A 15,566-nucleotide genomic window follows, 5' to 3' on the forward strand; every position below is an offset into this window, starting at 1 on the left:
AATCCCAGCAGCCCCCGGGTCAAGACGCTCACGGCAATAAGAGCACGACATCCGGTTATGCCTTCAAGTTACAGCGGTTTCAAAACAACAACTACTAAAGAAATACTAGGCAACGAGAGAAAAGGTCATTTTTTTTATGGGCAAATGCCAAATGTTTCTGTGATAATTTAATGCTACTAACTACATCTTGCACTTGCCCGCACTCCTGCGCTTTTATAATTTGTATCACTTTCTTTCTTTTCTGTTTTTATGCTTTTTTAAATTATATATTTTATTTATTTTTCTTCTAAATGTCATTTTCTTCATGTCATTTTCACGTTCTTATGTTACTTCAGATCAGTTGTGTTTTTATTCTTATCTTTCTTGTATGTAAGGCCCCTGCATTTTGTGTATGAAAGGTGCTATACAAATAAAGTTTATTATTATTACTACTACTACTACTACCAATAATAATTCTTGTATTATTATTTTATGATCATTTTGCATTACAGTGATAATAATAATACGCTGTAACAAGTGAATTTCTCCAGTGTGTGCTCAATAAAGTTTATCAAAGACATTACAGTAAAAAATAAACTGATACTGGATAATTATTTACCACTTTGGAAAGATGAATGCGTTCTCCTAATATGTTCACAGATGTAACTACGAAATACCATCAAAGTTACTATACACTATGGACACCATTAGTCCAAGGGTTACAGTCTGTGATATTGCAGAAAATAACAATCACGCTTACAGAACATGAAGGGCAAAGTCCACCTGCCCACACAACCACCTGGAAGCTATTCATTGTTTAGTTCCTCTTACTTCTGGATCAAGCTGCACCATGAATTCCAAAATAGTCTCTGAAGATGTCTAATTATATTTAGGTGTAAGAAACACTAAGTACATAGTGGCATATAGCGGACACAGAAAACTATAGATAAAACAACTTTTAAAAGCATGTTCCTCCTCGACATGTAATCCACCAAAGGTTAGTTACACAGAAATCCTCAATCGGGAATTTCTGGTATAAAAGTGAAGTTCAGACATTGTTGATAAATAAATTAGACAACCAAGCTATCAAAAATATAGAAGAGAGCATTTCTGCAAATTTCTGTAAAATCATTGCAATTTTTCACTTCAGTACAACAGTAGAGTAAAAAGCAGCAAGTGCATATGCATACACGGCTTCTCAGAAACATCCTGTTGCAGATGTAATCAAAAAGTCTGAAATTGTATTTATGTAAAATGTCCTTCAAGTTACCCTTATCTAATAAAGGATATTTACATCTTACCGGCAGTTATAATTTAATGATTCCATGTTGCCGTTACAGGAGGGAAAAAGATTTGGTGTGTCCATGTAGCTTCAAGAGAATAATTTCTCCTTTGGTTAGTTTGTAACAGTGTCGCTATCCATGACTGTGAGGTTGTCGTTTTTCCTGAGAGCGTGCTGTCTTTGTGCTTTCATGCTGTAGGCCCAGGCCCTGTCCACACCCTGGCCCTCAATCCTGCAGGGTTTCCAGTCAGGGAAGGGAAAACGTCCGGCCACAACTAAGGCATCATCAGAAAGCTCAGCCTGCAGCTTCTCCTGCAATAATGAAAGCTGCGAACACAAGAGCACAATCAAAAAACGACTGCAATAGTAGAACAGTAATCTATTGAAACTATGCATCTGAATTCAATGAAGCTTCATCCGCGTGCTGACAGATTAATCTTTGATGGTTTTTCTTATGCTGGTATCTATAATCTTAAAATGGTGCAGGACCATAGTGGTCAAGTTCCTTTTATTGAGTTTTAGCCACCTGCACATTTAGAGATTTAAGTATTTTTTAAATTGTTTTCACCATCTATGTGATGTGATTCAAGTGTTATTAAAACCACTGCAACACTTTCTCTGACAGAAACAAAGGTTCCTGTTTTAAGACAGAAAAGGCGTTTCTATAATGTGACCAACCACAACTCATCTCACCTCCCTTTCAACCAGGAAACCTTCCATTTTTCTTTATCAGGGAGTTTGGCTTTGCTGTAGGCTACACCGAGATAACCTATTATTCTGGTAACTAGGCAACTGTTCAATGTGTTACTCACCACGCTAGGTGCCAAGAACACGGTGATATTCTTGCATTCTGTCAAGTCAACCTGTGAAGAGATACAATGCAGGAAGTAAACATTTACCATTCATTTTTATTAAGAATCTGTCTTCACATAAATATAATAATCACATTAGAAAAAACATAATGATTAAGTATTCATGTAGCTTGTAAAATGTCATGTTCCTTGTTCATAAAGATAGTTTTCATGTCAATCTTTGCTTTAGATGGAGGGCTGCTGATTGTGTCATTCTTGTTATCGTCTACTTCTGGGCATGAGAACGTTTCCTCTCAAACTATCATATTGTTCAATAATACTTTACAATGTTGTCAAGACCACAAAGTAATACAGTGAATTGTTGTCATTCAATGGTGGCTAGTGTAACATACATATTTGCACAGGATTGTTACAAATGCTGCAACTCAAGTGAAAAATGTCAAACCTTCCAGAGATCTTCCCGCCGATATGATACATTTTCATGATGGCCTGCTCTCCATGCATGAAAGCGGGCGAATTGAACAAGCCAAGGGTTGAGCTCATAACCAACAGCAGGAGTGAAACCCTGCCGATGGGCTTCCAAGACCTGAAGTTTTAAAAATGACCACAGTCAAAAACCTATGGTTCACCAGTGCAAGACAAAAGGATCTCACACATCCTGATTGTACTCACAATGCGACCGTCACCAGATCCCAAATCCACCAGGCCTCCCTTTCGACCTCTCACCAGTGTCATGACATTATCTACTTGAGCTTTGCTGGCTGGGATGTAGGGAACCTGGAGGCATTTTTGAATGATGTTTTACCAGGTACAATCGGAACAAGCGGAGTTACATTAGCAATCATTCAAAGTGTTACGAAGATGTTGATCTTACCTGCAGCCTCAGAGGGACTTTTCTAAAACCTGGCTGGACGATTACCACCCACATCGCATACACAGCCAGCCCAGTGCCAGCAGCTATCTGAGCGACACCCCATCCTCCAATGGGCCTGGACCTCAGCTCGGCAAGGACCTCGTCTGGTGTGTCATCATCCATTCCTGTGTGAAACGTGTCGTGTAAGGTCTGAGTAAATATGACATCCGAGAAAATACTAATACTGACAACAAGGCAGGGCCGGATCCAGGGGTGGAAAATCTGACTGGACACTGAAGTGCCTCTGTCCTGTCAGTAGTCTAAAAAAAAACTCACTAACAAAACTAACAACAAATATGACAATTTGTTTATTTTCTTTTGTGAAGAAAACAATGTGCTTGAACAAGGAACACTTTTCTAAATATATTCAATGAAACAATGAATGTTTAAAACGTGCATATTACTGAATCAGGAATTGTGCACAGATGTTGGACATATTGGCCCCCAAATATAAAACGATCCTACATCCACCACTGCAATAAAGACTATAATACTGTAATAATGTAAAACCAGTAGAAACATGAACCGTGAAATACCAATCTACCATCTATGCTCTCTCTATTCACAGCTTATGTAAAAGCTCCTTGGATACTAACATGGAAACGTAGACAATTTAATGCAATGCAAGCGTTTTTAACTCAGCTTAATGACTGAGATAGCTCAGTGCTCTCTGCAGGAGATTGAGGGTCACATGGAGTTCTTATCAGGATCCAGTGACGATCTCTGATTAAGAACATCAACACTCACTCATTACTTCATTAAGATATTTAACAAACGCAAACGCCCGCAATAACATTGTTTTAGCGTATTTATAAGTAGATACCTGCAGGAGTGCTGGCGGACACATTAGCCCGTGGGACCGGTCCGTCTACGAAATAGTCCGTGAATCCGAGAGCCTGCTCACAATAGTTCCGGGGATGAAACGCTGCGAAGATTCCGGACTAAGTTTATTACTGTGTTGTCTTGTGCCTGTTATTAATATCGTGCACGTCTTTAGCTGTTTTATACAGAATATCACCTCCTGTTAGAAAAAGGAAATCAGTTTTATCTATGTGTCAACAGGTTAAAATAAATGGTTATTCCACAAGAACACAATATCATTTGAAATATTTTATTAGAAATTGAAAATATATGAACATGAAAAAGTATGCATCATCACTTAACTGGGGGCGGGGGGGCATCACATGACATAAGAACCATTTGTTCATATTTACACCAACAGTCAATAAGAGTCTCCAATTCACCTAACACCAGTGTGCATGTGTTTGGACTCTGCTAGGAAGCTGGAGTACCTGCAGAAAACCCACTCAGACACGGGGAGACCACATGAAGGCAAACATTCTTGCTGGGAGGCTGGTGACCACTGCACCACCATGTCGCCCCTCAATAAGAAACAATAACTAAGTAATTCATAAAGATCAAAAACCAACTTGTACAGAGAAAAGCGTAATGTCCTTAGAACAGGAAGTGACCCTTGTCAGTCACTGTCTGCATCATCACTGACGATCCCCTGCAGGTTGGTCCAGTCTGTGGCTCGTCTGTGCACCTTGTGTGTTCTGTTTTCTTCACCACTATCAGAGGCGGAGTTCAGAGTGCGCTTATACGTAGAGGACGGAGAGTCGTGACCTTCCCGCCTCACTGAGGCTCCTCTGCGTTTTGGACGACCTGAGAGGAGTATCCACACAACCGGTTATAGTTAATCAATATTTTCTTATTTTGAATGCGCAATAAAGTGATAAACAATCTAGCGATTAAGTCACTTCAAAACTTATTGAATAACACCATTGCTGTAAGTGTTCTGTGCATTATCTGGTACAAATAGATCACAGTATATAGTGTATGCAGCATGTGTGATACATGTAAGTTTCCCATGAGAGGAACAGAAAACGTCTAAAGTTGTTCATTTGACCAAGGGACAGTATAATAATGCAAAGTCTTATCTTAAAAGCCTATTTATAGCGCTAATTATGTTAGATCCACATTCACATTTTCTATAATCAATATTGATTGTGTCACACCAACTGGCTTTTCTTGTACAAACTGAACTAAATGTGCACAATGAACAATAAAGAAATGGAATTTTCACAAATGCTCATGGTTAATCTTCCTCCACTAACATTTTGCTCAGATTTTTGAATCGTGTGAATTCTAGCTACAGAACTGCATTTAATGCAAAGTGTGGGTTTATCCAAAATAAGATTTTCAGTTGGCAGCTGGTGATGATTATTTCTAAATTTGGCCAGTGAATTATTGTAAGAAACCTTGCTTTGTTACTTAGTAATACTAAAAGCAGAAGGTGGTAACAAACAAAAAACGGAGACAAATGGTTACCTGATGTGGAAATGATGTTGCTGACATCAAGATCAGCTATTTCCTGAGCCTCCTCTCTCTTCCTTTTGACACTTTTGCATTTTTTAATAGATGGTTGTCCTGTGTGAAAACACACACGTGTTATAACTTCAGATTTTTTTTGTAAAAAGAAAAAGAAAAACGGTCAAAGTTTACATTATTCACAAATGACAAATGTCACGCTGCAGCTACAAACTTATAATCGGATTGACTGTTTCTTCTGTCAGTCTTTCATAAGTGCTACAAATTAGAAGCATCTCAATGTATAGTATTTAAACAAATGTGGAAAAATGGGCAAAGTAAGAACAAACTAGGTGCCTGGTAAATGTCACAGCCACCTGGCGGGGAAGATTTGAATAGCTTTTGTGAATGATCTCTGTAAATTTTGCTTTCTGGTGACACAAAATACGTCAAAATATCTGAAATCTTGCTCCGGAGACCGCAAATAACCATTTATTCACCTGACTTTAGGACTCAAAAAACTAGCATGGCATGAATTTGTGTACTGTTAAAAAGGTGAATATATATCTAATGACCTTGGACACCAAGATCGTCCAGCTCCTTCTTCAAAACAGCCACCATGGAGGGCACAGAGTGACAGTCATCGAGGAGCTTCTTGTAATTCCGCTTCACACCACAGAGAGAAATGTAGCGCTTGAGCCTCACAACTTGTTTGTGTTCATCCTGCAGGGGTCAGACGGGTTGAGAAGATAAGACTTTATTCCATATTATATTCCACAATGACCCAATACACAAACTTATGTTTCAGTAAAAACATTTTTCATTCATGTTGAACTTTGTGTCTCGACTCCGCTCAAAGTCAATTATATGGTTCAGTTTAGCATTTCTGCAAACTTCTTTCTAATAACTTCAAATGCACAGTGGGTCCTTTGATAACAACGCCAGTATAAATTGGGCTCAGCATCAGCATCGACCCACAAAAATCCATATCGATAGAGCTCCAGTTACAATACTGCAACAAAAATATGTTTTTGTATCTGCCTGTATTTAAATTCAATTAAATGAACTACATTTCAGATCACATGACCACTGTAAAAGTGATTAAAATTAAAACTACCAAAAATAAACATCATAAAATCACTTGAAATTACTTATGAATAAAAGCCAGTTATACATTTTTTTATAAGATGATGAGGACTTGATTGATCACATGACTCATGGACTCACCTTTTCTCCGCTGGTCTTTTCATCTTTTTTCACAGTTTTCTTCTTTTTCTTATCATCGTCATTTTTTTTCCTCCCAGTTTCTTGGTCATCGTCCAAGGAGGTGAGTGCCGATGAATCTGAGTCTTGGTTGTTTTCCTTTTTCACTGGGACTTTTTCTTCTGCACAGTAACAGAAAGTCGTATCACAAAAAAAAAAAAAACTCAAGATACTATGAATGAATGAACATTTAAATGTGGTAGATGGAAGTATAAAGTTTAAATTCTCACTTTTTTCACTATCATCTGAGGACTCGTTGATCTGGTCACTCCTCTCGGACTTTCTCTCTGTGTCAGTTTCATTCTCTTCATCACTCTGTGGTGTTTTCTTTCCAGGACTTGTACTGCTGCTGCCTTGCGTGTTCTTTGTAGAATTCTCTTTCTTTATCCCGATGTCTTTTGGACCTTCACTGTCTGACCCTCCCGACTCACTCACGTCCTCTACTGGAGAGTCCTCACCCTCCCTCTTACGTTTAAGATTTCCACTTTTCTTTAGCTGTGATTTTTCAACCTCTTGCTCCGCATCCTCAGATCCAGATTTCTTGTTTTCTTCCTCTGCACTCCCCTCACTTCCTGTTTTGTGGCCCTCGTTATCCTCAGATTCTGTCATTCATCACACAAAAGAAGACAAATCATTTCCTGGTTTATAAAGAAGCAACAGAACTCACTATAATTAAAACAATGTCAGAGTAATGTAATTACTAGGTTGAAAAAGAATAGGAATAATTGTCTGCGTACTCGGTAAATAACAAATATAACCAAGTTACCTGAATTTATCTGACGTCGGGATTTCTTTGCCGTGGATTCATCTTCGTCTTCTATCCCACTCTCCTCCTCATCATCATCATTTTCCTTTTCTCTCTTCCTTTTGTTGTGGGGCTTCTCGGTCTCCGGCTCAACTCCATTTTCATCAATCTCCTAGAAGGGGGGTGGGGGACAAGCTGAAAATGACCCCCCCAACATAACTACACTTAAATATATATATATACATACAAGCTGTTTGGGAAGAATTCAGATACCTGCATTTTCGACAGTTCCTCTTCAACCACCTGCTTCATGTAATTTCTGTCCTCTGGACTTAGTGATTCGAGTCCCACCAGCACCAGATATCGTTTTTTTAAAATTCCCAAGGTCAGTGTGCTGCAATAAGACGTTAGACAGATTACATCAAGGTGGGAGAGGGAAGAGGTGAATTGCAGAAACAGATGTTCTTCACTCGAGCCTTTTGTAAAACACACGTGAAACTCATATTACAATTTGAGATAATTCTAAATATACAGCCTCTAAGAAGGGATCACATTGTTCTGGTTTGAGCGTCTTTACACTGGCTTCCAGTATCACTGAGGATGAACTTTAAAATGATTTTACTTTGAAGTCTCTTAACGGTACAGCATCCTCATACATTTCTGATTGTTTATCGGAGTATGTTCCCAAAACTGTTCCCTCAGGTCTTCTACCGCAGGCTTGCTAAATATCCCAAAAATGAATTAAACAAAAGGTTTTGGGGGAGCAGCTTCCGAAACAAACTCCCACCAACACATCAGACAAGCTCCTTCTGTTGATAGTTTTAAGAAACAGCTCAAAACCTACTTCTATTATCTTGCTTTTAATCCATTTGTATTGTTTTTAAAACACCATTGTCCTAGTTTTATGCTTTTCTACTAAGTATTTGTTTTATTACTAACATGTTATTGTAATAAGTGTTAGTTATACTGACAATGTGCAAAATTTTCCTTAATATGAAAAATGCAAATGTTGGTAACTAGTTGTGATGTGAAAAAAAAAACAGCGCTGCATTTAATTTACTTTGAGCTGTCGTCTGTCCCACTGTTCCCCAGCAGGTGTCGTGAAAAAGCGTAAACACGATGGTGAATACCACTCGGCAGCTGTCACCTCGCACCGAGACGTAACCTTTACACTGGTTTTTGCGACACAAACTTCATTTTGCGCCTCGTGTCGCTAAAGTTCGCGGACAAACAAAACCAGCACGCGGCCACAACACCGCCACAGCGACGTAAACACGGTTTAACTGGACGTTATCCGGCAGTTTGACCTCACTAGGATTTGATATAACAGGAGACGGGCCTGTGTTGTTATTGTTGTAACTCAAACTGCACTGACTCAACACAAACACACAAACACACAAAGTCTTTAAAGCCTCCACCTCAGGTCTGGTTGATTCCGGAGTTGATCGCACACGAACCTGCGGATTCTCTCCGTCACTTTCTCTGACACCATCATGTTTCTCCGCTTATTTCCTTTTTGGCGCCATCGCGACCACCTGACATACCCGGAAGTGACGTCGCACCGGCGCCACATCCGGTCACAATGCAAAACAAAGATATTTATATATATATTGTTATATTGAGTATTATTTATTCTTTCTAATGTTTATTCATCTATGTGCATGTTTATATAACTGTAGTGTCGCTAAGTTGATGATTTTCTGTGTCGTTTGTAACTACTGGACTTTTTTGTGATCTGGACTAGTCATTAAAAACTAGTACTAATTTTCTGTAGAAATTAAACTGAATGTCTAATTTATCTCAAGGTTTGATCACGTTTTTAATTTATTTGCAACTTTAAAGAGTGTAAATACAATTTGAAATTTGGTCAAAGAGATCAAAATATATTTAGACTCCAACATTTTACCATTAATGAGATTATTTTAATGGAAAGATGCTTTATTAACTAATTTTGTAATTTTAGAAAGTAGGACTAGATGGTGAATACCCCTTGTACGTTTTAAGTTACCAACTACCAGTAGATGTTAGCAGATATATAATAGTAATAGATAACCGGAATTTACCTTTCCTACAAGATGTTACATATCTCAAACTGAAAAGTAAAAAAACAACAAATAACTTTGTTTAAAGAAATATCAACAGTTGAATCTGCCTTTTAATTTGACTGCCCTTTCTATATTATATATTATTTTGACACGATTGATTATTTTTCTTTAACGCAAAAACATTATGACTGATGTTCTGTCTCTCAGTAACAAGGGACACTGTGCAATAATAAAAAATTGAAATCTATAACAGAGCACAATAGTATCAAATATCTGAATAATATTTCCCATTATAAGCTGTTTGAATGAATGAAAACGATTTGGAGCATATCTAGTGAGCATGGTAATAAATAATAATAATAATAAATAAGTGTATAGCTTCCTGATGTCTTAAAAACAAGTTGTGTTAGAGTCCATTCCTTGTTATACTTAAGGAAAGGGAGGGAAAAATGAGACCAAGAAGCTTAAGCTGAATTTCATAAGTCATTTATTCAGAACATTCCCATGACCACTATTGGACGGAAGTTAAAGTAGTGCATATTTTCATGTATTCCAAGGTGATTTTATGAAGGGTCTGAGACACATATTGATCTCATTCAGAGTTTTTTTCAGAATTCAGAGTGATTAGGTTTACACGAGACACCGGTGACTATTAGAAAGAAAACACTTCTCTCCCTAAGGGAAGGAAAAATACAACCCAATATGTTTTTATCTTCACTGTGTGGCCAATTACTTTGAACAAATTCCAGTGGTTTGGTATAAGACATAAAGCGTAAGTGAAAAATCATGGCTCAGAATGAAATGCAGTTTCAAACAAGTGGTCTCTCTTCCTCTTGAAACACAAAACTGAAATGTAAGTTTACCATTTAGTCATTTAGTCTGATGTGCGCTATAGAGTGCATCATATCATTCCAAAAATGAAACCTCACTTGAGCACAAGTTAACACAAAGATTGCATACAATACAAAAGTTAAATACCAAACAATAAATTAGGTTCATAAATTAATTAATAAAAAACATCTTGAAGCAACAGCTGTAAAAATTTAAATAAAGAAAATTGAGCTGCTCAACAATCTCATTCATGGACATCCTCACGAAAAAATGGTTACTCAGTTTATCCAGTGTTAACGTATCTGATCTAAACTTCACCATCCTCTGTTCCAACACTGTCAGCCAGCATCTCAGTCCAACTTATGAAAAGGCAACAGATGCTTCACAACCTGAATGAGCTGACAGTGTTTCCTACAAGTCAAACACAGAGGAGGCTGCCAGTGCAAGTCATTAACACCAACATTAACAGTCGGCCTTCTGATCCAGGGATTAAATCCACCATTGGGGTGGATGTTGGACTTTGAGGCCCATTCAGTAACTTTCAAGGGGCTCCTTAATAATTGCATGTATTCATTTGTATGCCAGTTTCGTGTCCCAGGCAATCTTACATAATTCCTATTTAAATAATGTAGACAGTTTATTTTCATGTAAACAGAAGCATCTTTCATCTCCAAATGACTGTTACCAAATCAGTCATCAACACCCATGTTTCTGCCGTGACGCCTAAAGACATTTCAGGAAATAACCAACTACCAAGCTATTGCTATGATCAAGGACCTTTCTTTCATTCTGCTAGCATCTAACAACCAAAAAAAAAAAAACATACATCAAGTCACTCGCGGTTTCACATTATTAGTCCTTATACACAGTTTGCTGACCGGGCCCTCTTTCGTCATGCATTATATGCCTCCTCACGTGGATCCGTCTTACACGTCTTTCACCTCCCACAGCCCCCTCTTCCTCCGACTGGCCAGCTCCCAGCGATGAACCTGAGCCTCTTGAATCTAAGAGGTGTAAGCCTCCTGGGCCAGTTCCTCTGCCATTCTCATAGATGAGGATATTGAGGGTTTCTTCAAAGATTCGAGCTTCAGGAAACTCCACCTAAAAAGAAAACAAACTGGTCAAGTTTTGTGGCGAGTAGCTGATCTTTGCATGCTTAGCTCTAACCGAGAAATGTGTTAATTAGCGAGCTTGTGATCTGTGGGTCGATTTCATTACCTTTGGCCAGAGCCAGGTTGGTTGTTTCCCTGTCTCCAATCTTTGTGCTCAGCTAATTTAAGCTAAAAGGCTACTGTCTAACTGCCAGAGAGCAAATAGACACATTTACTTATTTAGTTATGGCACTACGCATAATGTGATGCTTACTTTGGTCTGCTTCTTCTCAGTAGCATAGACAATAGACGTGCAGCATACTTCAGCAATCTTGCGGCCTTCACCATAGAAAGACCAGCAGCAGATTTCATCCCCGAGCACATCTTTGACGAACAGGACCCGGCCGTTAAATCGTAGCACGAGTTTGTCAAACAGTTCAATGTTCTTCAGCAGGTTATCATCAGAGTTGCTGGTGACAGGGAGAGACAAAGAGCAAATCAAACTCTCAAAATCCACCGAGATGATTTCCTGTAGCAGAATGTGACTGGCCATATTGTTTTTCATATTGTCTGTGTACATTCAGCCAGCCTTCATTTTTACCTGGTGTAAGAGTATTTGTTGTTTCCTCTGTTGTTCTGCAATTTTACTACCGGCTGTAGAGAGAAGAATCAGGAATGAATCCGGGTTATTCTGTATTCTATGAGTGGGAAATTGTCTTTACAAATTCTACATACATACAAACAGAACCAACTTCAATTTCCTGTTAGAGTTCACATTTTGTGAAAGAAATTAATTCTTAAGCTGCAATTTACTTAATAATGATTCACACTTCCAGCAGACTACAATTTTTATGGATACCAATTCTAAGTCTCTTCAAACCATCTGTTATTCTAGGATTTGACAGCTACTAGGCTAATATACACTTAATTGTCAGTGATCTATTGGATTTGGGTAAAATGCTACTTACCTTTCTACAAGTAGCAATCATCCTCTGTTCCTCTTTGGCTGAGGTGATCATGGGGATGCGGCAAACACTTTCAAAGACATCCTTCTGCTTCTGAGGGTAAACAAAGAAAGTACATTCACATATACATGAGTTTAACATGTTTTTCTAACTTATAAGTTGACCGATTAATTGAATGAATATACTCAAATAATAATTAATAAAAAATGGTGTAAGAAAAAAAATCTATTTACCTGCATGGCAGTGAGACAGTGCTGTACGAGTCCCTGGACCCGATAGTACTGGGCCTCCTTCAGAATCTCATCCAACTCTTTGTGATCCTCTGGGAGTGGTACTGAACCGTCTCGCAGGAAGTTCAACACTAGCCCAAAATGTCGGCCACACCTGTCCAAAATGACCCAACCTGGGACCGCAGGGGGAAAATATTTGTAATTTTTGCATTTTTCAATTTTCTTTTTCACCTTTTCTAGTAGACCAATGGTGTGTGAGACAGATGTGGTTCAATACGAACAGTCTGAACACCTTCAGTTAATGTCATTATTGTTGATTCTCAAGGCCACATTATATCCACACTAATTTAAGTTGGTTTTGGACAATAGCACAAAACTGAATGAGACCAACAGTGTGAGACTTGTCCAAGTTCATAAAATTTGGCAGATTGTTTTACATCTGAATCAAATGCAATGTTTCACTAAAGAGACTGATGTCAAACTAGCTCTGTAATTTTACTAAGAAACTATTTTTATGATGTCAAAAGCACCTGACCAAACTATTATATTAGAAACATTAGTTTGAAATTCTGATATCAGTGACACAGCTTTCAAGACGTTAGTTCAACAGAAACAACAGTGTTGAGCTGACAGCCAGATCCACCCACCTTCAGAGTCGATGTTAACCTCCGTTCCTCCGTTGCATATGCTCCGCAGCAGACTGTCTTCCTTGCTTAACGTCTGGACAGTTGTATAATGCAGTGAGCCACCCACATTTAACTTGACATACTTGCTCCCCAGCAGCCCCCGACTTCTGTGCTCGTCCGCTCTGTGGCAGGCAGGCTGGGAAACATCAAACTGGGCAGAGTCGGCAGCATGACTGCCAACTGAGGCCTCAGCAGACATGGAGCCGAGGAGTCACTTCGCGACTGCAATGAGATACACAATCCTTCATTAATCCAGAATATGAAGTATATGGTGGCTTGTTTATAATGCAGGTGTGTCTGGCTTGCTAGCTGTGTGGGTAAACCAATGTATAAAGGCCTTAACCTCTAAAGCAGACTATCTTTGTATCTGACGGACTCACTTGAACAGACAAAGAACTGTTCTGATGATTTATATTCACAGACACCAGATATACAACATGAAATATCTCCATCGCTGGAAGCTGGAGCAAGGTACCTAAGACAATGGAATCATGGATGATGTGGGTGGATATAAGCACCCCCTTCTGTGTCAATTATAATGAGGCTATTATAAAGATGGGTGATGAACATTTTATCGAGATAAACATGTTCATATCAGTTGGTATCGATAAATGTCACATTATAATTTCTTTTAAGTTTAAAGGCTTTTGCTCCTGAGGGAAGTTTGTGGTTTTAAACTCTTCTTTATGAGCAGCACACGACAAACAACCTCCTCACTGTGCACAATGCATAAACATTATATCGGTTCACAATGGACTTTTATTATATTTCTATTGTCGAAACTTGCGATCAAATAATCGACATTGTTTTACTGCCAAATCTACATGTATATATATACACACACAATATATATATTATACCTATATGTATAAAGACAAACAGTATTTTATGTGCACTTTGTCTGGCACATTCTCGCTCTGGTGTTTAGGTTTTAAAGCCAGTATTACTTTGTCATCTTTTATGCCTTATATCCTTTTAGTGTTTTATCATTTTAAGTGTTTTAATGGCAGGTGCCATATTCAACTCAATTGTCTTCTGCATTATCATTCCGGGTCTTACACGACATGTCCTTGTGTTTCGTTGTTTGTTGCACAATGTACTGTTCTGCAGCTGCTGCAGCACTTTGGCCAGAGACACATGTCCCCCAATGGGGACAATAGAGTAGATCTTGAGACCCACTACGGGCTGTTAAAGATGAATGAAGCCCTGGACCAGCTTTTAAGGAAACAAATGACGACATGAAGCTCACTACGTTGTTCCCCTGGCGTGCGAAGTGCGTCAGCGGCGAGCCCTTCCTTCCAAGCCCTGATGCGACCGAGATACAGGAAGCGCTCGTTTCTGAACGGCTCACAACTCGTAAACACAATCTTACACAATGAACAACAACTCGTCCCGCAGTGGCGTCGCGTGCTGTGACTGCCTCGCGTCCATTTCCTGCGATGACAGACGAACGCACCGGCGGCACACAAAAGCCAAGTAAAGCGAAGTAAACACGAGAGCTAGCTTGAATCAGAACTGTACTCACCACACTGAACATCCAAGAGGAGCCGCGGAGCTGAGCCGGTCCGAGCCGAGATAAATCCAAGTCAGCGGCCAATGCGAAGAAACGGGAAAAGTTTACGACCCAGCCGCCGTTTGACAGCTCATTTTAATCGCAGCTAAATCAAAGTGGCTAACAACAGCTAGTCCGCTTCGCCGCGCTTCAGGCCGACGACGCCCGCTCGTCTCCTGTCACCACCCGGGGGGGGAGGAATCAGAAAAGCGGCTGTGGAGAAAACACGCAAGGTACAAAATCCGCCGAGTCCATTGTGTGACACACGGGTTAATAACAGATGCTAACGTGAGGAGCTAAGTGGGTCAATCGGAAACGAAACCAGAGCGTCTACTTCCGCTGCTCTCTTTCTTCTACGTTCTTCAAAGTGGTGTTTGCAGGGCATTGCCCCTCGGTGGCCACAGCCTGGAACTGCATCACTACGTTTACATTCGTGTGTTTACTGCCTTCTGATGGTCACACAGGCGAACCACAAAAATACGCCAGTTAAATAAATAAATACATAAATAAATAACCCTCCCCTCATAGTCTATTTTTTTAATATATTTTTGTGTGTGCACCATATTAATATTCACCAGTGTCAAGTCTACGTTTACTGTCACTCTGTGCAGTAATCCCACCACTGTGAGATGACGTGCAAATGTTTGCTGTGTTGAGTTACTTGCCTTTTTATATTTGCACATGGAGCTGGGGGAGAAATGCAGTTTCGTTCTGCTAAAGTTCACTTTGATTATCAGAAGAATAAACCTTTAAAAAACCTGCGTCATCCTCGATAAAGATAAGAATGATGATGACTTGTGACTGGAAAACTATATAAGCACCGATGTATCAGCACAGATGTTTATCTCTGTACACACAAACA

The 15,566-nt window shown here is 39.2% G+C and overlaps 3 protein-coding genes across 5 annotated transcripts; all 3 read right to left on the reverse strand.

The window, feature by feature from the left end:
* Positions 1–525: 525 nt before the first annotated feature.
* antkmt (adenine nucleotide translocase lysine methyltransferase) lies at positions 526–3,945 on the reverse strand. Its single transcript, XM_035181361.2, has 6 exons — positions 3,810–3,945; positions 2,948–3,111; positions 2,746–2,850; positions 2,519–2,659; positions 2,074–2,124; positions 526–1,588 (listed from the first exon to the last, which is right to left on the reverse strand). Exons 2-6 carry the CDS (start codon positions 3,107–3,109, stop codon positions 1,376–1,378), a joined length of 672 nt encoding a protein of 223 aa, XP_035037252.1. The 5' UTR covers positions 3,110–3,111; positions 3,810–3,945; the 3' UTR covers positions 526–1,375.
* A 138-nt stretch (positions 3,946–4,083) lies between these two features.
* On the reverse strand, positions 4,084–8,858 carry hirip3 (HIRA interacting protein 3). Of its 2 annotated transcripts, none has more exons than XM_035181358.2 (8): positions 8,723–8,858; positions 7,578–7,698; positions 7,326–7,476; positions 6,790–7,161; positions 6,524–6,681; positions 5,872–6,019; positions 5,318–5,416; positions 4,084–4,651 (listed from the first exon to the last, which is right to left on the reverse strand). In XM_035181358.2, exons 1-8 carry the CDS (start codon positions 8,797–8,799, stop codon positions 4,464–4,466), a joined length of 1,314 nt encoding a protein of 437 aa, XP_035037249.2. In that variant the 5' UTR covers positions 8,800–8,858; the 3' UTR covers positions 4,084–4,463. The 2 variants fall into 2 exon arrangements, with proteins under 2 accessions (XP_035037249.2, XP_035037250.2); XM_035181359.2 differs by having other exon boundaries at positions 8,762–8,856.
* A 961-nt stretch (positions 8,859–9,819) lies between these two features.
* kctd13 (potassium channel tetramerization domain containing 13) lies at positions 9,820–15,089 on the reverse strand. Of its 2 annotated transcripts, none has more exons than XM_035180896.2 (7): positions 14,678–15,089; positions 13,114–13,374; positions 12,470–12,639; positions 12,240–12,326; positions 11,873–11,925; positions 11,546–11,741; positions 9,820–11,281 (listed from the first exon to the last, which is right to left on the reverse strand). In XM_035180896.2, exons 2-7 carry the CDS (start codon positions 13,349–13,351, stop codon positions 11,033–11,035), a joined length of 993 nt encoding a protein of 330 aa, XP_035036787.2. In that variant the 5' UTR covers positions 13,352–13,374; positions 14,678–15,089; the 3' UTR covers positions 9,820–11,032. The 2 variants fall into 2 exon arrangements, with proteins under 2 accessions (XP_035036787.2, XP_035036786.2); XM_035180895.2 differs by having other exon boundaries at positions 12,240–12,329; positions 14,678–15,079.
* Between the last annotated feature and the right edge of the window lie 477 nt (positions 15,090–15,566).

The sequence above is a fragment of the Hippoglossus stenolepis genome, chromosome 16 (genome assembly GCF_022539355.2).
Source record: "Hippoglossus stenolepis isolate QCI-W04-F060 chromosome 16, HSTE1.2, whole genome shotgun sequence".
In the NCBI taxonomy this organism is placed as follows: Eukaryota; Metazoa; Chordata; class Actinopteri; order Pleuronectiformes; family Pleuronectidae; genus Hippoglossus; species Hippoglossus stenolepis.